We start from the raw sequence: 25,273 nt of genomic DNA, 5'->3' as shown, positions 1-25,273 counted from the left end.
GCACGGGAAAAGTCCAAGTATAGAGACTTGGCACGGAGAAGACCAAGTTGGAGACTTGGCACGGAAAGTCGGAGAAGGCTCGGTAGCTCGGTAGCTCGTTCTCCGGACTAGGTCAAGAAAGGGCACGGTAGCTCGTTCTCAGGACCATTTAGGGTTTAGGGCTGGAGCTCTAAACCTGGATCGGTCTGGTGACCGATCCAGCGATACGCCTGAGTATCTGATCGGTCTGATGACCGATCAGATAACAAACAGAAGGGTTCTGTAAGTCATCTGATCGGTCTCCACGATCGATCAGAGACGCAGCCACCTCTCTTACAGAGAGGTGGGATCGGTCCGGGGACTAATCAGAGGTTCCCTGGACCGATCAGGCTGAAGCCTGATCGGTCCAGAACTAGCCGTTGGCTCACAACGGCTAGTCTTCTGTCTTCTGTTCTTCGCAGGTGCAGTGCAGGTTGAGTGCAGGTTATAAAAGGAGTTCAAGGGCTTCTACAGTGCTGCTGCTCTTCTTCTTCCTACTCCTGACTGTGATCGAGCTTTGCTGAGCTCTTAGCTTACTGAGCTTCGTGTGAGCTCCTTCTTGAAGCTTCGGGTGAGCTTTCCTCGACTGATCAGCTGCTGCTGTGAGTTTCCTGAAGTTGTTGCTTCGGGTTCCAGTCGACAAGAACAGTAGGCAAGCTTTGTTTTATACATTCATATTGTCTTCTGTTTTGTGCTGTATTTTAGTACACCTTTCTTGTTGTTGCAAGAAGTTTCTGTGGCGAGGTTTCTCCACCCAGAAGGAGTGTTCTTATTAGCCGATTTTCCGGGGACTCATCCACCGACGGATTGATAAGCTTCGTCCACCTTACGGACACGCCGAGGAGTAGGAGTTTCATCTCCGAACCTCGTTACATCGACGAGTTTGAAGTTTGCTATTCTCCGTTGTCATTTCTATTGTTTATTTCCGCTGCGCTAACCTTGATTTGTAGAAAGAAACGAACGATTTGGGGCGGCTATTCACACACCCCCTCTCTAGCCGAGTACGACGATCCTAACAAAGCTAACATCGCAGATCCCTTGACCAAGGTTTTGGCACAGAGGAAGCATGATGGTCACACTAGGTCATTGGGGCTTAAAGCCTACACTGATTGGCACTAGTGCTAGTGGGAGATTGTTTGTTAGAGCCCTAGAGCCAATCATTTGATGATTGTTGTATGGACTCATTGTATCATATTCTTATATATAAAGGTATTTGGTTTTTTGGTTATTATGCTTACTTGTATTGCTGCTAAATAAACTAAGTATAATAGCGTCCTTGAGTAGAGGGTTCTTACCTATATCAATCGATTGGTTGAATTGATAGTGAGATGATATAGGGAACACTACTCTTAATCATTCCTAGTCGAGTATTAACATTCAGGGACAATGTTAATGCGACGAGACTAGCATGTAGGTCAACTCGATGACTTGATCTCACAAGTCATGGATATAGAGATATCAAGTTGACACATGGGTATGCATTGGAGAATGTATACTGAATGACCCGCCATGAGAAAGTATCATGGATCGTTATATGAGTGTCATATACTTTCTCATGTGGCTATTAGTATGACTACTAATCCATGGACCTGAAGTCACCATGAATCCCTACATAAGGAGATACGTACTTTGGCTTCGTCAAACGTCATCCGTAACTAAGTGGAATATAAAGGTGATTACTGGGTATGTAACGAATTATGCAGAGGGATGTGAGTGATGTAGATGGGATCTATCCCTCCTATATGACGGGAGCGACATCGATATTCTTGATAGAGTGAGACCATGAAGTGCATGGTCATGCCCAAATGAGTCAATATGAGATATTGAGCTCATTTGATCGAGTGAGTCTACTTGGAATTCAAGATTTAGATTGATTAGAGGATGACACGGTCTATGCCTCACATTGATCAATCTAGATGTCTAGGATTGAAGGACACTTGTCATATATTTTGAGGAGTAACAATTAGTAGTCACAAGGTGATGTTGGATCTCAACATTCTTGTAACTTGGGTAGTAATGATGTGTTGCAAGATACCACTCATTACTTATGCTTCTAAATGGGTTTAGGAGCATTGCCAACGTTACAAGAACCTATAGGGTCACACACAAAGGGCAATTAGATGGAGATTAGGTTCATTTGATGAACCTAAATGATTAGGTTCATATGATAAACCAAATTGGATTAAGAGTAATCCAAATTGAGCTAATTGAGTTGGACTCAATTTGGTTCATGTGTTAAGTGAATCTAATTTGGACTTAGACTCATTTAATTAATTTAATTCAATGAATAGAGATTCATTAAATTAAAATTGACTTGAACCAATGGTTAGATTAGATCAACCAAGGGAGAGAAGTGGTCAAGTTTGACTTGACTCAAGTAGGAAGATGAAGAGTCAAGTTTTGACTTGACTTTGACTTGACCAATGCCACATCATCAAGGCTTCTTCATTTGGTCAAGTTTGACTTGACCAAATGCCACTTCATGGAGGAGATCAAGAGACTTGACTCTTGATATTCCATGGGGGTTACAAGCCTTGAAGTGGCCGGCCACTTTTAGGGTTGAATGAGATTGATTTTTTCATTCAAGGCATTGATTCCATCTTCTTCCTCTTGCTCTCAATTTTCTTCTCCCTCTCCTCTCTTGGCCGAACACTTCATAGGTGCTAGCACACCTTTTGTTTGGCCTCTCCATCTCTTGCTTGTGTGGATACACATAGAGAAGTGTCTACTTTGACACTTTCGAGATCGGCGAACCAAGGACTAGCGGGATTGCGAAGGGCTTCGCATCAAGGTTAAAATTACTTCTCCTAGTGTAGATCTAGGCTTTAGTAAACTCATACATGAAATTTTGTTTTATAAACTTCGCACGGATCCGGTGGCATGGGAGATTCGGGGTTTCCGCAATGCGAAAAAGTGGTTTTTACGGCCCGAAAATCCCAACAAGATCACCTACCATAAGGAAGCATAAGCAAGCATAGTTTAGGTTTAAAAACTTTCTTAAATTTATCTTATTCTTTCTTGGCCAAAACCTAAGAGCATGATTTCTAGATTTTCAAGCAACATAAAACATTGAAAACATCTTATTAACATCACCTAACTTATTAAGCATCATAAGAAAATACATAAGCAAACCTAAATAGAGTTTAAACTTTCCTAAGCCCTTAATCTCTTCTTGGCCGAAACCTATGAGCATGATTTCTAGGTTTTCAAGCAACATAAAACATAATAACACTCGTAAACTACTTGTACCGCAGGTGAGGGAGATACTTACATCCTCTTGCTTGGGTTTACTAAGATAATACCCTTGGTGAAGAAGAAGGAAGAAACCCTTTTCGCTTCTAGAATTCCCTTTTCCTTATTTTCTTTTCTTGTAATGAGAAGTATGCTTCAAGAGCTTCCTTTTGTGAAGTTTTCTTTGGGAGAATGCCCTTAACTTGAATTCGGCAATGAGAGAAACAAGAAGCTTGAATTTTCGGTGAAGGAAGGAGAAGGAGGAAGAAGGAAAAGAATAATTTTTCTTTCCCTTTCTTCTATTTATTCTCCATGAAAGGGAGAAGGGAAAATATCTTTTTATTCTTCCTTTCATTTATTCTAAATGAAGGGAGAAGGGAAAATGAACTCTTCATTATAAATGAAAGGGGAGAAAGAAAAGATAAACTTTTCTTCTAAGTGAAGGAAGAAAGGGGTCCCTTCTGTTGGAGCAATCTAGGTGCCCTAAGTTTTAATGTTTGGGCAAAGGTTTAAGTTATGTTTATTGTTGTATTTGATATGCATTGTGAGTGTGCAGGATACAGGTACAACAAGGAAAGTCCAAGGGTGAGTCTTGGCGGTGTAAGTCCAAGCATGTAGTCTTGGCAACGTAAGTCCAAGTGTGATCTTGGCAAAGGAGGAAAGTCCAAGGATGAGTCTTGGCGATGTAAGTCCAAGCATGTAGTCTTGGCAACGTAAGTCCAAGTGTGACTTGGCAATGGATGAAGTCCCGGAGGCGCGACCTCTTGGCAAAGGAAGACCCGACAATAATGACAAGGCCGATGGAAGCTCCAGAAGGCAAGACGTGAAAGATGGGAAGGCATCCGAGGGACGCAAGGCTGATGGAGGAGGCTAGAAGGCTAGGTCTAGATTGGTCGGGTGAGAACGAGTGCTGAGTGAATGTACTCGAGGTAAATTCCTAGAATTAGGGTTTACTGTAGCAGTATTATAGCAGTACTGTAGCGTTACTGTAGCAGTACTGTAGCAGTTGACTGGTGACTGTAGTAGTCGACTGGTGCACTGTAGAGAGCCGTTGAGAGAGCCGTTGGGCTGACACCAGTCGACTAGTACAAGGACCAGTTGACTGGTAACGGGCAAATCAGCTTACTGATTTGTTCCAAGCTCTATAAGAAGGAGCTTGGGATGGCCGGCCAAGGTGACGAAATTAGACTTGGTTAAAGCCTAATTAGTAGTCACTAAAGTGTTCAAGGATCTCTTGTGTCCAAGTGTTCTTGGTTGAAGTTGTGGTGAGCTTTCTCCACCCACAAGGAGCGGTTTGAGCTAGCCGGAGTTTCCGGGGACTAATCCACCGACGGATTGAGGGATCGTCCACCTTACGGACAGCCATGGAGTAGGAGAATCATCTCCGAACCATGTTACATCGACGTGCATTGGTTTGCTTGTTCTTTTCTTTATCTTTAGCTTTCGTATTCGCAATTTGTATTGTATTATTCCGCTTGCGCACTAACGAATACGTAGGAAGCCATCGATTTGGTGAGATGCTATTCACCCCCCACTCTAGCGGGCGTCAAGGTCCCAACAAGTGGTATCAGAGCGAGGTTGCTCTTCTACGGACTAACCGCCAAGAGAGCAAGAAGCTAGAGGAAGAAGAAGATGGAGTCCGAAGGACCGCTCGGATGGGATATCCGAATTCCACCTCCGTATGACAAAAAAGACTTCAATTATTGGAGGAAGCGGTTGGAGACATGGTTCCAAATGGATTGGAATCAATGGGTTGTCTTGAGTGACCCATTTGAAGCTCCTACAGACAAGACGGGTAAACGCCTCCGACCTCAGCATTGGACCGAAGAGCAACGAGAGCAATCGGAGATGGACAAGGAGGTAACGAGAATTTTGCATAATTTACTACCTTCTAATATCATTGTGAGTGTAGGTGAATGCACAAGTGCATGTGATCTTTGGAAAAAGATCATTGCCTATCATGAAGACCCGTCACAATTCCAAGGAGTAAAGGAGTCCAAGGAGAAGGGCTCATTGGTCTAAGAAGAGAAGGACCAATCCGATGTTGACATAAGGTCAACATCCGAGGAGGAGAAGGAAGATGAGGAGGTATCATCCACATCTTCAAGGGAGGAAGAAGTGGAATCATCGACATCTTCAAGTGAAGAGGAAGAAGAGCAATCCAAGGAAGAGGAGATCTTGGAAGCTCAACCCTCCACCTCAACTACCAAGAAGAGCACAAAGGACCACATCAAATGCTTTGAGTGTGGTAAGATGGGGCACTACAAGAGTAGGTGTCCTTCACTCAAGAAGGTAAAAGAGGTAAACCCTAAACTCACTAAAGTTAATTTAGAAACTAATGTGAGTTGTAGGAAGAAGAAGAAGGAGTAGAAGAAGCACATTAGGTGCTTTACATGTGGTGAGTGGGGTCACTACCACACAAAGTGCCCAAGGAGAGGAGAGCTCAAGAAATTGGTGCACTTGAAGAAGTGGGAGAAGAAGAGAGCTTCAAGGGTAAGGGAGGTAAACCCTAACTTGAATGCTAGTTCAAATTTAAATTGTTATAATGCTATTTATCATGAAAATAGAATGCATGATAAATCTAAGGATAAATATATCCCTCCTCATGCTAGATTTATCACACCTAAGCTAGGAAGGTAAATAACAATTTAGGCAATAACTCTAAGGATTATTGATATATGCCTAGATATAGAAATGCTCATAGGGGTCAAGAGAAATCCAAGTCTATGGATTCAATGACGGAAAACCAAGTCTTGAGGTCAAGACTTGATAATTTAGAAAGAACCCTAGCAAGAATGGAAAATATTCTTAGGGGTCAAAATGAGCATAACCTAGGAAAAGCTAGACAAGAGTCATCCAATGGCTATATAGGTTTGGGATACAAACCTAAAGCCAAGAAGGATGTGACTTCCTTTCATAGGGTTCCATATAGTTATGGGACCAACCCTAGGTTTAGTGGTCAAGCTAAAAGTACAAGGGAAGTTGTCCCTAAGAGTACTTTTGCAAAGACCAATGTGACTAAGACTTCTAAGAAGTCTAATAATGTCACAAAGAAGGTCACAAGGGAGGTCATCCCTAGAGTTGACTTAGTAAAGGTGACTAAGGCTCCAAAAAGGCCAAACAAAGTCACAAATAAGGTTACAAGGGGAGTTAGCCCTAGAAGTGACCTAGTGGAAGTGGCCAAGGTTTCTAAGAAACCTAGAAAGGTCCTTAGGAAGGTATCTATGGAAGTCATCCCTAGTGAGTACCTAGAGCATCCAAAGAGCACCAATAGGTTTTAGGTTCCTAGGTGCATATTCTATACACCCTAGATTGGTTAGAGAGTGTCAACTCTAATTGGAAAGTTAGTTAACCCAACCTTTGTAAAGTTGACACTTGAGAGCATTTTCAAGGTTATTGTTAACCTTTGAAAAAGAAAAAGGTTATTGGGTTACTCTTTGAAAGAGTAATATATGTGTCAAAATTTGAGGAGTTAAATATAATTTAAATTGACACACTAGAGAGAAGCAAAAGTAATGTCAAATTTGGAATTCGATATTTTCTTATGGAATTAAGGGAAATGCAAATCTTAATCCAAATTGTCACTCTTGGAAAGAGTAACATGTGCCAAATCTTAAGGAATTATGTTTGAATTAAATTGGCACAATGTGGAAAAACATAAGAAATACCAAATTGGGGGTTTGGTATCTTCTTAGGGTAATTAAAGGAAAATCTAGGTCCTAATGTAAGATGTTTACTCTTTGGAAGAGTAAAATGTGTCAAACTTTGAGGTTTTGAACTTAATTTAAATTGACACATTTAGAAAAGGATAAGAAATGCCAAGTTGGAGTTTTGACATTTTCTTAGAAGGTTAAAGGCGAATCTAAGTTTTAATTTGATTTCATTTACTCTTGGAAAGAGTAAAATGTGCCATACTTTGAGGAATTTGTTTAAAATGGCACAAATTTAAAAAGAAATTTCAAGTTGGGGTTGGGCATTTTCTTGATAAAATTAGGCAATCTAGGGTTAAATTTTGAGTTAGCTAGGGTTAAGAATACTTAGATAGGTAATCTAGTTAAATTTACTTATGCTAACTTGCCATGATTGTTTGCCCATCATATGTCATGACATCATATTTAGCATTCACATTTTATTATGAAAAATATAAAAATACAATGTCATGTCATACATACATCATGTAACTATAACATGCTTTGCTTTTGAAAATTGCTTATTTTGATGTATGTCATTAATCATCATGCAGTATGTCAATTTCCTTGTAATTAAGGACAAAAGGCATTTATTATGTATGGAAGTGTTCCAACAAGAGGGATCATATCAAGTGACATCCTAGATGGATGATCATGATTTTTACAATGCCTAGATAGAGATGCATGATCCCTTAGTTTAGGGCAAGACCAAATATACATCTCACAAAGAACTATAAGGTGACTTGTATGTGTTTTAATACACATTAGATACAAGTGAGATGTTAAGATGGTGAACAAAACTCAAGATGTTGATCTAGTGCATCTTGTTGAGTTTTAGGTTCATCAAAACACATAGTTATGTGTCTTCCAATCATTGGGAAAGCTAATGTACAAGTCATGTGCATTGAGCCCAAAGAACGTGGTTGGATATTAGTTTAGAAAATGATTTCAAAATACTTTTGAAAAACCTTGGTGAAGACTATCTTTTGATAGTAATCATCATTGAAAAGTTAGATACAAATTAGGAAAAAACATTGAAGTTTTCAAGAATTTTTAAATTTGTGTCAATCTTTGAAAACAGGAAGTATTTTCATAGAAAACTATTTTTCCCTGATAAAGTATACCCTAAATAATGTTTACATGAATTTTCATGATGAAAACAAGTATGGATTGGTTAAGAAAAACCAAAGTGAAGTTTCGGTTGAGGTTTAGTTTCATTATTGAATTTTGAACCTCAAAACTTCGAGTTTTGATTTTCCTAATTATTTAAGAACCCCAAGTCATTGTTGGTGCAATGATAGAAGTTTGACCATATTTTTAGGGGGAGTTACTCTTTGAAAACATAAAAATCTTTTCCAAGACCAAAAGGAGGTCAAGTGTTAAGGTAGCACATGACATTGGTATGAGAGGTGTTACCAAGGACAAGGGAGAGTCATCCAAGGCTAATAAGAAGGAATATGCTAGGGTAGCATATAATTATAGCAAGGATGAGGTGTCCAAGATTAAGGACAAGAAGAAATTAATCAAAAACAAGGTGTCTAAGGTTAAGAAGGTGAGTTTAGTAGGCCAAGTGTCACCCAAGGTGCATCTAAGTGGCCTAGCCATAGTGGATGAGTCACCAAGGGAGGTGACTAAGGTTAAGATTCCTAAGGATAGGAAGAGCTTTTGGGACCCATGATATATGGGTTATCAAATGTGCCAAGTGGTTAGGAGACAGACTTAAGTCTCTAACCTAGTGGGTTGGCACAATTGGGATGTGGTTCATGCATGAAAATATGACATTAGGGGTCATATTGCATAAAAATTAGTTTTTGATGTATAGATGTCATATAAACCCATGCTAGGGATGTATTGTGATTTAGTATGGGCAGATACATCAAGAGAAAGCCAAAACTATGACTTTAGGTCAATGTTCAATTGAACTATTTAGCTAGTTTTGAATTTTGTGTCAATCTTGGGATTTGTGACAAATATATTTTTGTATATATTTTTTCCAAGTAGACAAGGGTACAATAGACCTCTCTACAAAATTTGAGGATTTTTGGAGGTCTAGGAAATTTCTGGTGCATTTCTGAAGTTGACCTGAAAAGGTTGATTTTTACAGAAATAGGGTGCCAGTCGACTGGTGCAAATATCACTCGACTGGTAATAGTATTTTTGAGCACAGAATGTTTCTGTAAGCTCATTTTGTCGATACCAGTCGACTGGTGCCGATACCAGTCGACTGGTAACAGTAGATTTCGACCACAGAATGCTTTTGTAAGGTTCTGTCGAAGGGGGCAGTCGACTGGTACCTAGTTCAGTCGTCTGATACCAGCCTAAAAGTATTTTTCAACGTTGTTCTTGACCGTGTCAACTCGTTTAAATGTATGAGATCCATGGGGGATAAATACATGAGTTTAGGGTCATTTGGATGACATGTTTTCAACAATTGAGATATTGTTGGAGTTCTTTTTGATGTATGGCAAAGGGGGAGAAGTCTAAGTTTAAGTGGGAAACCTATACACCTTTGCAAGAAATCCTAACTCAAGGGGGAGCTTAGGTGAAGGGGGAGCGATTGTTTAGGCAAAGGGGGAGAAGTTTACCTTTGTGGGAAATCCTAACTCAAAGGGAAGCTTAGGTGAAGGGGGAGCCTAGGGATTTAGGTTCCATTATTTATGCATGAGTTGATTTTCATATTTATTTGCATATATATTGCATTTATGTTTCCCTAACTTAAACAGGTTGCCAAACATAAAAAAGGGGGAGATTGTTGGAGCAATCTATGTGCCCTAAGTTTTGATGTTTGAGCAAAGGTTTAAGTTAGGTTTATTGTTGTATTTGATATGCATTGTGAGTGTGCAGGATACAGGTACAACAAGGAAAGTCCAAGGGTGAGTCTTGGCGGTGTAAGTCCAAGCATGTAGTCTTGGCAACGTAAGTCCAAGTGTGATCTTGGCAAAGGAGGAAAGTCCAAGGATGAGTCTTGGCGGTGTAAGTCCAAGCATGTAGTCTTGGCAACGTAAGTCCAAGCGTGACTTGGCAATGGATGAAGTCCCGGAGGCGCGACCTCTTGGCAAAGGAAGACCCGACAACAATGACAAGGCCGATGGAAGCTCCAGAAGGCAAGACGTGAAGGATGGGAAGACATCCGAGGGACGCAAGGCTGATGGAGGAGGCTAGAAGGCTAGAAGGCTAGGTCTAGGTTGGTCGGGCAAGAACGAGTGCTGACTGAATGTACTCGAGGTAAAATCCTAGAATTAGGGGGGCACTGTAGCAGTACTGTAGCGTTACTGTAGCAGTACTGTAGCAGTCGACTAGTGACTGTAGCAGTCGACTGGTGCACTGTAGAGAACCGTTGAGAGAGTCGTTGGGCTGACACTAGTCGACTGGTGCAAGGACCAGTCGACTGGTAACCGGCAAATCAGCTTAATGATTTGTTCCAAGCTCTATAAGAAGGAGCTTGGGATAGCCGGCCAAGGTGACGAAATTAGACTTGGTTAAAGCCTAATTAGTAGTCACTAAAGTACTCAAGGATCTCTTGTGTCCAAGTGTTCTTGGTTGAAGTTGTGGTGAGCTTTCTCCACCCACAAGGAGCGGTTTGAGCTAGCCGGGGTTTCCGGGGACTTATCCACCGACGGATTGAGGGATCGTCCACCTTACGGACAGCCGTGGAGTAGGAGCATCATCTCCGAACCACGTTACATTGACGTGCATTGGTTTGCTTGTTCTTTTCTTTATCTTTAGCTTTCATATTCCTAATTTGTATTGTATTATTCCGCTTGCGCACTAACGAATACGTAGGAAGCCATAGATTTGGTGAGACGCTATTCACCCCCCCTCTAGCGGGCGTCAAGGTCCCAACACCTTCACCATCCCTACTCTTAACTACAATTCCCTTTTCCTTCTTACCAATGTTTTCTCTTGGCCTATTGGTTATCCCATACTACTTAAAACTTGCCACTTGTTAAGAGGTTCAAGGTTCAAGCCTTGACTACTCTTCTTTTTTTCTCTATTTTCTTTTTGGTTCCATTTTCTCTTATTCTTAAAAGAAATTCATATGAAATTGCTGGGCGTTACACGAGATGCCAGAGCGAAAGATTTCTCAAGAAGGCTGAAAAATGGGTTATGGTGAACCCTATTCCAGATTGTCGAGATCACCCAAACAAGTGAAGCCGGAGCAAAATTCCCAGACAAAAAGTTAACTTTGAATTGACTGGTGTCCAGACACTCGAAGCTATTCCGAGCGCCTGGAGCTACTCCGGGCGCTCGGACCATTTTTGCCCAGCTAGGGCGCCTCGTAGTCTTGACGCTGTGGATTAGCATCTGTGATTGTCTGGGCCCGGAGCAGGATGAAATTTTATCCGAGAAGATAAGATTTACCATGCTAGGGGCACCCGGACCGTAGCACGTCAATAAATGGTCAGTTTCGACCAGTGGACTATAAATAAAGCACTGGTCTTCTCATTTTCTAATAACACACTTTGTACTTCAAACTTCTTTCTACTTTTCATTTATTAGCTTCATTTTCGAGTACGAGGCTTCTCCACATCCAAAGTTTGGTTCGAAAAGGAGATCTTCATAGTGTACTTATCTTTCTTAGAGTAGCAATCCTCTGATTGCCAATCAAGTAAAAATCTATTTATCTCATACTTATTTTAATTATATTATTCTTTTTAATTAAATGTGTAATTATGTTAAGTCCAATTGTTTGAGAAAGGTATTCGTTATTTTTATTTTGCAGGGAAATTCACCCTTCTTGTCGGCCGCAAGGGACCTACACAGACTACTTCGGATGCCTGGACCCCCTGGAGCAGCCTAGGAGGGCCTCCCTTGGCAACGCTTCGAACATGACATGTTAGCATGGTCCGAGCACTCGGAGCGGTCCAAGCGCCAAAGCGGTCCAAGCGGTCCGAGCGCCCGAACTAGATAAGTCTGATCCATTGCAAACCCTTGAGAATCGTTATGATATAGATAAAGTTTTATCCACGGCCAAGAGCCCAAAGCCCTTTCAAGTGCCCAAAACTACTATGTCAATAAGCAGTCAGATCTGACCAGCAGACTATAAATTGAGCCCTAGTCTTAGTAGTAGAAACAATACTTGTACTCGAATTTCTTTTCAGTTCTATTACTTTAATTAGGAGTTGTCAATGTTGTAAGAAACTACTCAGCTTGAAGGACAATTCTAGTGAGCTTTTTATAGTCTTGGATTAACAATCTTCTGATTACAAACTAAGTAAATTCTGTACCTCTTTCTTTCATTAATTAGTTTATCTTAATTAATTCTTTTAAAAGAAAGTGTTTCTCTAATTTATTTCAAAAGTTTGAGGAAGATTTAATTTTATTTTTCAGACAATTCATCCTCTCTTGCTGATCACATGGGATCAACATAAACTAATGATGGATTCAAAATAAAATTAAAGGTGAAGTACGAGGCTTTCACTGATAAATTTTTGTGACCAAATATTTCATCTCAAATATTCTTTAGAGATAGAAAAAGAATATTTCATCTCTAGCTCTGTTTTCTCATAGTGCCCCGTTAATAACTTGGGTACTAATAGTAAGTTGCTGTTTCATATCAGCTTGAAAAACAGAGTGATCAAGGTATTGATTGACAAGGTAACTTGAATTAATCCAACACAACTATTTTAGCTTTAGGATTTTGCTATTTTCAACGAATCTTCACAAATACCACGAGAAGCGTGTTCCATATGAACCAATACATTATTTTGCATTTCTAGACTCTGTAAAATATAACAATATAAATCCTGAAAGAGATCTATTTAGGAAAAGTAACATTTAAAAAAGAGAAAGAAGATACATCTCTATCCTGAACCAAAAAGAAAAAAAAAAGACATAATTGTTATGAATGTGCGAGAGAGATTCGCTACAAGTCATCCTCTTTGAAAGAGAGATCAGAAACATGTGATGAACCAAAGCTGGCAGCCCTCTCTTTCGACTCGACCAACATTAATACAACTTCCTTCATGGCTGGTCTATCCGACGGTGACATGCTTGTACAAAGCAAAGCAATTTTCAAGACCATGATCATGTGATCCACAGTACATCCATCTTCCAGATTGAGTTTATTGTCAAGTATTCCAGGAGAGATAGAGTTGTTCTTTATGTACGTCCTTACCCATGTTACAAGGTCCCCTCCTTGCTCTAATGGTTGGACAGGCATTCTTCCGGTCAGCAGCTCGAGCAGAACAACCCCATAACTGTAGATGTCACACTTCTCCGTAACTTTCATGGTATATGCATATTCTGACAGAAAAGGTTGATCAGAAGTGAGAAGAGAAATATATGACAAAACCCAAGATGAACTTCCAAATATATCCAAAGACCAAGAAGCAAAGCGATATTCTAACAGTATGATCAGTTGTTAACAAGGGCAGTCATATATTTGAGCTATCTAAAAATCTTACTCATCAATACTTAAATTCCACATTTACACCAATTGGCATAAACCACTACCATTTTTTTTCCCCTGAAACTCATGAATCAACCAACTGAGTACATAATGAAATTGAGAAGAACTAATGATTTTAGGGTGACTCACCAGGTGCTATATACCCATATGATCCAGCAACTGCAGACATTGATTTTGACTGTGGCATGTCAATCACCTTTGCCAATCCAAAATCTCCAACATGAGCTTCGTAGTTTTTATCGAGCAGAATATTGGTTGACTTGATATCTCTGTGAATGATGTGGGGCTTGCAATCATGATGTAAATATGAGAGACCCTCAGCAGCGCCAAGCGAAATCATGTAACGGGTTTCCCAGTCCAGAGATGAAGAAGACTCCCCATGAAGTAACTCCCCTAGGCTGCCTCTTGCCATGTACTCATACAGAAGAAGGTTTGAACCCTGGTGATAAAAAAAACCATAGAGCTTCACGATGTTGCGATGCCTTATCTTTCCAAGAGTCAAAATCTCTGCACGAAAACTATTCTCTGTATTGTTACCCTCTCGGTTTGATGCCAATTTCTTCACAGCAACTGTTTCCCCAGATTTCAGTAGCGCTCTATATACTGTTCCACAAGCACCCCTTCCAATCACAAAATTCTCATCAAAATCATTCGTAGCGGCAACAAGATCTTGAAAGGTAATCTTTTCTTTTGGAAATGTATATGTGCTTGAAGTTGTATTATGTAATTGTTTGTCTTGAAAAGGAGAAATTGTTTCAATAGGTCTTCTGAGAATGTACACCATTATCACAATAAGAACAAGAGAAATTCCTCCAATAGCAGTGGAAATTATAGCGACGGTCCTACCCAATGAGCTATTTGTTCTAGGTGATGATGCAGACAATGATGGAGACAAACTACAATCACCAAGAGGTTTACCACAAAGACCTTTATTTCCTATGAAGCTACTCAGATCCATGTTGCTGAACAGTGGAATAGAAGGTATAGGCCCTGTGAGATCATTATATGAAAGATTAAGTCCCATTAAGCTAGACAGATTGACAAAAGAAGACGGAATTTCACCAGTCAAATGATTTTGGTCCAGCAAAAGGAACTCCAGCAGAGCAAGATTGCCAATCTCTTGTGGGATATTTCCTGAAAGATTATTGTAGCTAAGATTCATTGCAATTTGTAAACTCGAAAGTTCACCCAATTCCTTTGGTATTGAACCAAAAAATTCATTACCACCCATCTGTAGCTCCATCAGGTGAGCGAGCTTTCCTATGATAGGAGGTATTGTTCCAGACAATGTGTTATCAGAAATCACAAACCGTTCCAACTGGACAAGGTTCATTTCATATGGCAATGTGCCAATAAACTCATTCTTGCTGAGATCAAGCCGTTGAAGCATCCTGCATTTAAAAATCTCTTGAGGTATTCTTCCACCTATTTTATTGGAAGAGATATTAAGGATAACCAACTGTGACAGATTACCAAGCTCCCATGGCAACTCATGGGTGAAAAAGTTACTACGAAGATTAAGCCTCTGCAATGCTTTGCATTGCCCTATCTCTGGTGGAATGGAACCGTTGAATCTGTTCTCATCTAACTCAATGGCAGTAAGATTAACCAGCTTGCATAAATCTGAGGGAAAGCTTCCTGTTAGGCTGTTCTTACCAAGACGAAGCTGCACCAAGGATCTACAATTTATAACTTCACCAGGGATGTTGCCAGTCAAATTGTTAGACCATAAATTCAACAAAATAAGGTTTGAGTGTCTGCAAAGATTCCTTGGAATTTGCCCGTTGAGATTATTATCTGAAAAGTCAACCACCCAAAGTGGACTGTGCACCCCAAGTTTCTGAGGCATGATGCCTGACAGCATATTGTCGAAAAGCTGTAACTGAGTTATACTTGGCATATACTGAAATTCAGAAGGAATAGACCCATACAGAGAGTTGATTGACAGATCAAGCTTGCTTAAGTTCCTTAATCCACTCAATTCAGGTGGAATAAAGCCAGTAAGCTGATTCTGAAACAGGTGAAGCAAGTTTAAACCTTTAATATTACTTAACTCAGAGGGTATTGTTCCAGTCAATGTATTCTCAGATAAATCTATTTCTGTTGCGTGAGAAAGATTGCCAATTGTCTTTGGAATAGTTCCATTCAATGAATTCCTGTATAGATATAGCTTCTCCAAATTGTTCAGGTTTCCAATCTCTTCAGGTATACCACCCACAAGATTATTTTGGTAAAGTGCAAGTGTCACGAGCTGACTACAGTTTCCAAGCTCCTTAGGGATACTTCCAAAAAGTTTGTTGTCCCAAAGAACCAGTTCGGTCAAACTTGCCAACTTCCCGATCTCTATGGGAATTTCACCTTCTAGTCGGTTTTGGGCAAGACCAAAACGTTTCATGTTCCGGCATTCGCTGATTTCCACAGGAATGCTACCAGTTATCAGATTTTGTCCCATTCTTAAAACAGTTAGATTCTTGAGGTTGCCAATGGAGAGTGGCAAAGGACCTGTGATGTTGTTAGAGTAGGCTACAAGTTCCACAAGGGATGAAAGACCTCCAACTGATTCAGGGAGCTGACCAGATAGTTTGTTATTACACAAGTTGCACCTTAGTAAAGAGGAAAGACTACCCAACTCATAAGGGATTTGGCCTTCAAGTTTATTGTTATTCAGATACAATACCTCTAACTTAGAGCAATTACCAATCTCCCTAGGAATTGCTCCAGAGAACTCATTGAAGGAAAGATCAAGAACAGTTAAGTGAACTAATCCACCGATGATTGGGGAAATACTTCCAGACAGGTTCATGGAGTCGAGATGAAGACCAACTACTATACCCTTATCAGAAATGCAATTAACACCCTTCCACTGACAGGGTGTGAGATCATTCGAGTTCCAACTATCTAGGTTGTGAAAAGCATCTGTCATTTGGCTCTTAAGCTTCAACAGGTATTGCCCTTCTATGTTTACCCCTTCAGAATTATACATAAATAGAGATGTCAACAGAAACACAGACTTCAGAACCAAGAAAGCAGAGACACTCTCAGAATTTACTATCCCTGGCATTTTAACCATTGTAGTCACAAAGCTTAGTAGCAAGAGTGGAGAAAGGAAGCTTTATAGCAGTAAGAAGAAAGGGAACCATAAAAACCGCAACTGCACACACTTCTTCTTTCTGACGAGCATAACAAGAAAAAAAGGAAGGAATTCCGTCAAAATTAAAATCCAAGAAAAGAAGCAGAAGCCTTTAGGAAATCAAGTTAATATTCAAAGCAATCCTATTCAACAAAATGGGACATACATACCTCCGCGGTTCTGAAATCTTATCTATTCCTGACACCAGAAAACGCAATGCTTTATCAACGAACTTATTAAGCCAGGAGTAGCTTCCAAATAACACCAAAAGCAAAGCTTTTAATCAAGCAAGTCAGATTTGTAGCCACTACGGGAACTTGAGTTTCTGAAATAAGAAGTATAAGAAAAACCAATATAACTCTTCCTCCTTGGTTAGGATACTACAATCCAAAATTCTCTCGCCTAACAATGGAAAAGAGCTTCCTATCACAATTCCATCGGACGAAACTGGTGGCCGTATCCACAAATTCAATCCAAAACCCTAGAAGTCCAAGTGGTCCAATGAACCCAGTCCACTCCAAACTGGCCTCAGCTTTACGACTTCCTTGCGAAAGGCACCAAAGTTTTTCCAACATCTATAGCCACATGACAGTCCACTTTCCCTCTGCCAAAAAGAAGAAATCTGCCGACAGCCCGAACATTGCCAAATTTTCGTTCCAAAGCTACCTCCTCAGTCCCAGTGTCAACAGAACTACTTTCTGCAACGGAAATTCACCAAAGTCGAAGCAAATTCCTTCGGGAAAGAGACTGAAAGCGATCATAGATCACAGAACATCGCCAATCTCGGAACCTTTTCGTAGGCGAAATCCGTAAAGGAGCAAGCTTTCTGTATTTTCGAAGGATCAAGTGCAAAAGTGCCGACTTTTTTTTTTAAATCTCTCGGCGTTTTGTCCCGCTGATGCACGGAATCTACCTCGATTCAGTCGAGTTCCACTCTGGAACTCCACGCGCACTGCGCACTCATCCCTTACGAGTTGCGTCTGCTTCGCTTTTTCAAAGCCCCATCCGCCCACTCACACCGTCGATCCCAGTAAGCAAATTTGATAAGCAAGATCAAGATTTGGAAGATTAGCAAAGAAGGCGAGAGCGACCGCAATAATGGCCGGCAAGCACGCTTTCCAGCTTTAGCTTTCTCCCTCTCCCTCCTAATTAATCCACTTGCCTTGCACTTGTGCCGGCGTAGCCATGGTTCGAATCACCTTGGGTTCGTTCAGTAGGGAATTAGAAACACTTACTTTGAAGCAACTAAAATAAAATAATAATAATAATAATAATAATAATAAACAAAATACAAAGATTATGAGACAATTTAATTTTGAGAAAAGTGATTTTGTTTTGGAATTGTTGATTTCATTCTCATGGATATTGAGAATATATTAGATATCTATGGTAGGGCTTGTACCACAAAGGGAATTAATTTCTTCCATGACTTTGTAAAGAAAATTACATTCTGAGAGAGACATTAATTTGAGTGGGAAATTTTAGTGTGGTCCTACAAAATTATATTATTATTGAAAAAACAATATATCCAGTGCTTCAAATTCATTAGTTTAAGTCACGTGGTGACATAAAATTTATTCTAATGATAAGAAATATAATTATTATGTCCCAACAAAAATATATAATAGAACATCAATAACCTAAACAAATTGAATAATTAAGTAACTATGCAAATTGTTATTTGTAAGTAAACTTTTTATAAAAGTCATATGTGAGATAACTTTTTATGAATGCCCTATATATATATATATATATATATTTATATACGATTTTGATATCCAGTGCGCCCGCACAGTGCGCAACTGTGCTCGCGCACGCAGGATATCAGGTTTTAGTTTTTCTTTTTTTAAAATTTTTTAATTAAAACAAATAATTAAATTATTTTTTAAAAATTTTATTTTTAGGGTTCAAGCTTTGGGTTATAATATCAAAGTTATTTTTTTTTTATTTTACCTCTAGGGTTTAGGTTTTGGGTTATAGTATCAAAGCTATTTTTTTTTTAGATTTTACCTCTAGGGTTCAGGCTTTGGGTTATAGTATCAAAGTTATTTTTTTTTTTTTTAGATTTTACCTCTAGGGTTCAGGTTTTGGGTTATAGTATCAAAACTATTTTTTTTTTTAGATTTTACCACTGTGGTTCAGACTTCCCAATTAGATTATAGTGTTTGGTTTTAAAAAAAAATAAAATAAAATTAATTTAAGTATTGTAATATGTTGAGGGGATATATTAATGTATTAGAAATTTATATAAAGAAATGTTAATTTTTTTTAATTGATTTTTTTAATTTAAAATATTAAAAAAATCAAAAAATGAAAAAAAAACACAACTTGTTGATATCCTGCGCGACGCGCACAGTCGCACACTATGCGCGTCGCGCAGGATATCACGGTTCTATATATATATATATTTGATATACTAAGCGACGTTTTGTACGTGATCGTGAACGACGGGCAGACGTGGCGTTGCCAGCTCGATTTCTTTGTAAAAAAATATTCCATTTATTTTCTCTCCCCTTTGGCCAACTTTTCAAAACATCATCAAGCAAAATTTTCCAATTTCTAAATTTCCCTCACCGCTCTCTCTCTCGCGCCTTCATTCTTCGTCGTCCGTCGAACCTCGCGCTCCTGCCGGGAAAGTCAAGCAAAGGCGGTGCAAGCTACTTGGCTCGTTGCTCTCTATCTCACCGTTCTCTCTCTCTCTCTCGTCTCTTCCTTCATCGGCAACGCCACGTCTGACAGCTGTTGTTGTGCTTACCACCTATCTCCAATCTCGATCGTAAGGACAGTGTCTTTAATTCCTTCTATTTCATATCCAATGATAATTTGTTTCATTTTAATTTGTTATTCCCCGCTGTGATCCGAACATATATTAGAAGGATTAATGCTATAACATGTAAGGACAACGCCTGCTATAAATGTTGGTTGCTACTCGGAAAGTCTAGAGGTTCCACTGTACAAAAATTTTGTACAAAGGTCTGAACCTTTTCCTAGCTACCATGTGTTCTTTTAAATTAAATTTTGGATCGCCTGCGGAACTTAACACGTTTGATCCAAAACTTAATCTATTTGTTCTTTTAGGTTTTGACTTGGATCTCCTGCGGAACTTAACACGTTCGACCCAAGTCACCTTAAGTTATTAATTCCATTAAATATTAATTTCCATAATCGGTTCCCAGTACTGACGTGGCGAGGCACATGGCCTTCTTGGATATGGGAGCAACCACCACCGACTAGACAAAACCTTTTATAGAAAGCTAATATTTAATTTCCTAAAATAACTTTAGGTTAACCGAAAAGAACAATCAAATCACAAGGAAAAGAAAAACAAAAAAACACTATATCGAAAATGAATTCGAAACTCTAGAATCATATGCCTCTTGTATTTAGTATTATTTTCATAAATAACTAGCATGATGCGGAAAGGAAAAATTACTAGTTATACCTTCTAAAAGATCTCTTGATCTTCTACCGTATTCCTCTTCTAACCTCGGACGTTGTGTGGGCAACGATCTTCCGAGATGAGAACCACCAAGCACCTTCTTCTTCCTTACAAGTTTCGGCCACCACAATTCTCCAAGAGAAGTAGAGGTCCGGCCACCACCACCAAGCTCCAAGGGATGCAAGAAACAAAACCACCTTTCTCTCCTTCTTCTCCTAGCTAGAACCGGCCACCATCAAGAGCTCCAAGAGAGGTTGCCGCCGGCCATAAGAAGAAGAGAAGAGGAAGAAGCTAGGGCCGGCCACCAAGGAGGAAAAGAGAGGAGAAGAATAATAGAGTTGATCAACCATGAAGGCACCTCTACCCCCTCTTTTATAATCCTTGGTCTTGGCAAATAAGGAAATTTAATTAAAAACTTCCTTAATTCTTTTGCCATGAAAAGAAAAATTTATTTAATTAAAAACAATTTTCTATTCTCAATTTACATGGCCGGCCACCATCAAGCTATAAACAAGGAGAGTTTTAATTAATTAAAATTTCCTAATTTGTCTCCGAAATTTATAAAAATTTCTCCAATAATTTTCCCTTCATGGTGGTTAATAAAAAGGAAATTTTATAAATTAAAATTCTTCTTTTAAACATGTGGATAATTTCCAAAAGGAAAGTTATCTCTAAAAATTAAAATCTCTTTTCAATCTACAAATAAGGAAAGATATCAAATCTTTTCTTAATCTTTTGTAGAAACTAATAAAAGAGAATATTTAATTTTTAAACTTCTCTTTTAAATTATTATCATGGTTAAAAAGGAAAGTTTTTCTTAAAAATAAAATCTCCTTTCAATCTACAAATAAGGAAAGATTTCAAATCTTTTCTTAATCTTTTGTAGAAAGCTTTTAAAAGGAAAGATTTAATTTTTAAACTCTCTTTTAAAACTATGATATCCACATAATAAAATAATTTTAATAAAAAAATCCTTTTTAATATGATGTGGTCGGCCACCTAAGCTTGGGCTCCAAGCTATTGGCCGGCCACCTTAAGGCCAACTTTTAGGCTTGGCCGGCCCTAAGCTTGAGCTTCAAGCTTAGCTTGACTGGCCCCTATTGGTTGGGTAAGAAGGTGGGTATGTGGTGGGTATAAATCTCTATATACAAGAGGCTACGATAGGGACCGAGAGGAGGAATTGGTTTTGGTCTCCCGATAAAATTAAGCATCCCGTGCTCGCCCCGAACACACAACTTAATTTTATCAATAATAATTCATTCCACTAGAGAACTATTATTGAACTACCGCACCAATCCCAAATTACATTTTGGGCTCCTTCTTATCATGAGTGTGTTAGTCTCCCTGTGTTTAAGATATCGAATGTCCACTAATTAAGTGAGTTACTGACAACTCATTTAATTAATATCTTAGTCCAAGAGTAGTACCATCTCAACCTTATCATCATGTCGGACTAGGTCCACCTGCAGGGTTTAACATGACAATCCTTATGAGCTCCTCTTGAGGACATTATCAACCTAGTATCTCTAGGACACAGTTTCCTTCTATAATCAACAACACACACTATAAGTGATACTATTTCCCAACTTATCGGGCTTATTGATTCATCGAACTAAATCTCACCCTTTGATAAATTAAAGAAATAAATATCAAATATATGTGCTTGTTATTATATTAGGATTAAGAGCACACACTTCCATAATAACCGAGGTCTTTGTTTCTTTATAAAATCAGTATAAAAGAAACGACCTCAAATGGTCCTACTCAATACACTCTAAGTGTACTAGTGTAATTACACAGTCAAGATAAACTGATACCTAATTACACTACGACCTTCTAATGGTTTGTTCCTTTCCATTTTGGTAGTGAGCTACTGTTTATAATTTATAAGGTACTGATAACATGATCCTCTGTGTGTGACACCACACACCATGTTATCTACAATATAAATTAATTGAACAACTACATTTATCACAAATGTAAACATTTGACCAATGTGATTCTTATTTCTAGATAAATGTTTATACCAAAAGCTAGGCTTTTAGTATACACTCTAACAATAAACGCCTGCAGGCTACAACCACTTGGAAAGGTAGCCGCTACATGTTGTAGCAGCTACTTCGACAGTTAAATGCTACACCTTGTAGTTGCTACAATGTGTAGCAGCCACTTGATAAGTTGTTTTTGTAGTAGCTACATTTTCTAACAGATATTACCCCTAAAAATATTTAAGTTGATGTATCTCAACTTGTTAAAAAATTATTTGAAATTATTTTTGCTGATGCAGTGCCTTTGCTTTACTGCTAAACGTTGCAGTAGTAACTTCGCAACTAACTATCAATATAGCTGCTACAACTTGTAGCAGCTAACTTGGAATGGTGGTCGTAGAAGGAAGGAAGGATTTATACTACGACGTGCAAGGCCAACACCTGCTACCAATGCCTGCAGCCACTTGGACATCGAATGCTGCTACAAGTTGTAGCAGAAATTTTGACAGTTAACTGCTACACCTTGTAGCAACTAACTGTCTATGTAGCTGTTACAACGTGTAACAACCACTTGGTAAGTCATTTTTTTAGTCGCTACATTTTCTAGCAGATATTATCCCTAAAAATATTTTTATAGCTGTATATCAACTTGGTAAAAAATTGTTTAAAATTATTTTTGTTGTTGCAGCGCCTTTGCTTTACTGCTACATGTTGTAACAGCTACTTCGACAAATAACTGCTACACCTTATAGCAGCTATATTTTCTAGCAAATATTACCTCTAAAAATATTAAAGTTGATGTATATCAACTTGGTAAAAAAAATTTTGAAATTATTTTTGCTGATACAATGCCTTTGCTTTATTGCTAAACTTTTTAGCAGTAACTTCGCAGCTAACTATCCATATAGCTGCTACAACTTGTAGCTGCTAACTTAGAATGGTGGTCGTAGAAGGAATGAAAATTTATACTACGACGTGCAAGGCCGACGCCAGCTACAAATGCCTGCAGCCACTTGGACATTAAATGCCGCTACAAGTTGTAGCAGCTATTTCGACAGTTAACTGCTACACCTTGTAGCAGCTAACTGTCCATGTAGTTGCTACAATGTGTAACATCCACTTGGTAAGTCATTTTTTTACTAGCTATATTTTCTAGCAGATATTATCCCTAAAAATATTTTTATAGCTATATATCAACTTGGTAAAAAATTGTTTAAAATTATATTTGCTGCTGTAGTGCCTTTGCTTTGCTGCTATACGTTGTAGCAGCTAATTCAACAAATAACTGCTACACCTTGTAGCAGCTAACTGTCTATGTAGCTGTTACAACTTCTAGCAGCTAACTTGGAATGTTAGCTGCTACAACGTTGTACTAGATCTTTCTTTGTTTACGCTCAACAAGATGTTACTCTGTATTTTCAACCATTAATAGATTATAACATCTCAATTTTTTATTTAGATCAATTAAATGAGGTTCTACACGTTGTATCAGTTAATGCATAAATAGTTAGAAGCGGTTACACATTGTAGCAGCTACTGCAGAACATTGAAGCAGCTAGTCATCAGAAGTTGTTACACGTTGTAGCAGCTTCTCAAGAGTAGCTGCTACACTATGTAGCAGTTGCTACGGATTAGCCGCTACACATTGTAGCAGCTACTCCAGAATAGCTGCTATAATGCCTAGTAACAACTGTTGATCTCCAAATAACCCTTTCTTACCAATTATAATTTTACAATTATTGTGCACAAATATACTGTGCAATTACTTTTTTACCCTCATCGGCCAATGTTTTACTCTGAAACTAGCCGCGTGACAAATATTTCAAAAGCATTTCAATCATAGTAGATCGGTGCCCACACGGTGTCTTCGTCAATCAATCTCACCGTGATGACTTGTTTCTGTTGGGTTTTTCGGGCTGTGAAAACCGCTTTTTCACGTCGCGGAAACCCCGAATCACCCTAGCCATTGGATCCGTGCGAAGAAAAATTTGAAAACATACGAGTACGAGTTACAAAACTTCTAGATGTACAATAGATCTACAAAGGAAAAACCATTTATACCTTCGATGCGTGCCCTTTTCGTAATCCCCCAAGTCCAAGGTACGTTGGATCTCGAAGTTGTCAACATAGACAACTCTCTAATGATATCCACACGAACAAGGTATGCTCTCTAACACACAAGGATGGAGAAGAGAGTACCCCAAGTGTGCTAGCACTTTCTAGGGCTCTCGGATAGGATTTGGAAGAGAGAAAAGAGAGAAAGCAAAAAGGAATCTTATACACTCACTAGTAGTATCCTCCTTTGTGACCTTCACTTTCTCTATTCTCTTGGAACACAACTCACATATCTTCACCCTCCATGAAACCCCACGGCAACAGTAGTAAGGAGGAGGAAGAAGCTAAGGAAGAAGATGAAGCATTAACACACATCAATTGCCACAAAACAAAACCTCCTTTTTGCATTAGTGTGGCCGGCCACACCATTGTAACCTCCCCATTTAATGTGGTCGGCCACATTAAATGGAATGGGAGGTGTAACCTCCATGAGGTAGCACACCTCATGAGGTGGAGATGATGTGGCTGCCATGTAGGATGAGTCATCCTCCATGAAGTGGCAATACATCAAGTCAAACTTGATGTTTCAACTTCCCATTTTGGTCAAGTCAAAATTGACCAAATCTCTTCCATGTTGAGTTGAATTCATTCTTTGATCCAAGCCAATTTCAATCTAATGAATCTCAATTCATTAATATAAATTGACTTAATGAATCAAATTTAAATTAGACTCATTCAACAATTGAATCTAATTGAGTCTAACTCAATAAGTCTAATTTAAATCAATCCAAATCCAATTGGTTCATCATATGAACCTAATCCAATTGGTTCATCAAATGAACCTAATCTCCATCCACTTGTTCTTTGTGTGTGACCCAATATGTTCTTGTAATGTTGGCAATATTTCTAAACTCCTTTAAAAACATAAGCAATGAGCGGCATCTAGCAATACATCATTACTACCCAAGTTACAAGAAATGTTGAGATCCAACATCACCTTTTAACTATTAATTGTGACTCCTCACAATATATGACAAGTGTCCTTCTATCCTAGACATCTAGATTGATCAATGTGAGGCATAAACCGTGTCATCCTCTGACCAATCTAAATCTTGAACTCCAAGTAGACTCACTAAATCAAATGAGCTCAATATCCTATATTGACTCATTTGGGCATGGCCATGCACTTCGTGGTCTCACTCTATCAAGAATACCGATGTCTCTCCCGTCATATAGGAGGGATTGATCCCATCTACATCACTCACATCCCTCTGCATAATTCGTTACATACCCAGTAATCGCATTTATAGT

At 38.9% G+C, this 25,273-nt stretch overlaps 1 protein-coding gene across 1 annotated transcript; it reads right to left on the bottom strand.

Annotated features, from left to right (window-relative positions):
* Nucleotides 1–12,603: 12,603 nt before the first annotated feature.
* LOC122052021 (probable leucine-rich repeat receptor-like protein kinase At5g63930) lies at nucleotides 12,604–17,668 on the bottom strand. Its single transcript, XM_042613399.1, has 3 exons — nucleotides 16,651–17,668; nucleotides 13,480–16,520; nucleotides 12,604–13,184 (listed from the first exon to the last, which is right to left on the bottom strand). The coding sequence occupies exons 2-3, from the start codon at nucleotides 16,418–16,420 to the stop codon at nucleotides 12,805–12,807; spliced, it is 3,321 nt and encodes a 1,106-aa protein (XP_042469333.1). The 5' UTR covers nucleotides 16,421–16,520; nucleotides 16,651–17,668; the 3' UTR covers nucleotides 12,604–12,804.
* Between the last annotated feature and the right edge of the window lie 7,605 nt (nucleotides 17,669–25,273).

The sequence above is a fragment of the Zingiber officinale genome, chromosome 3A, assembly GCF_018446385.1.
Source record: "Zingiber officinale cultivar Zhangliang chromosome 3A, Zo_v1.1, whole genome shotgun sequence".
NCBI classification, from domain to species: Eukaryota; Viridiplantae; Streptophyta; class Magnoliopsida; order Zingiberales; family Zingiberaceae; genus Zingiber; species Zingiber officinale.
The sequence above is the reverse complement of the archived record's forward strand: the minus strand, read 5'-3'. Positions and strand labels throughout refer to the sequence as shown.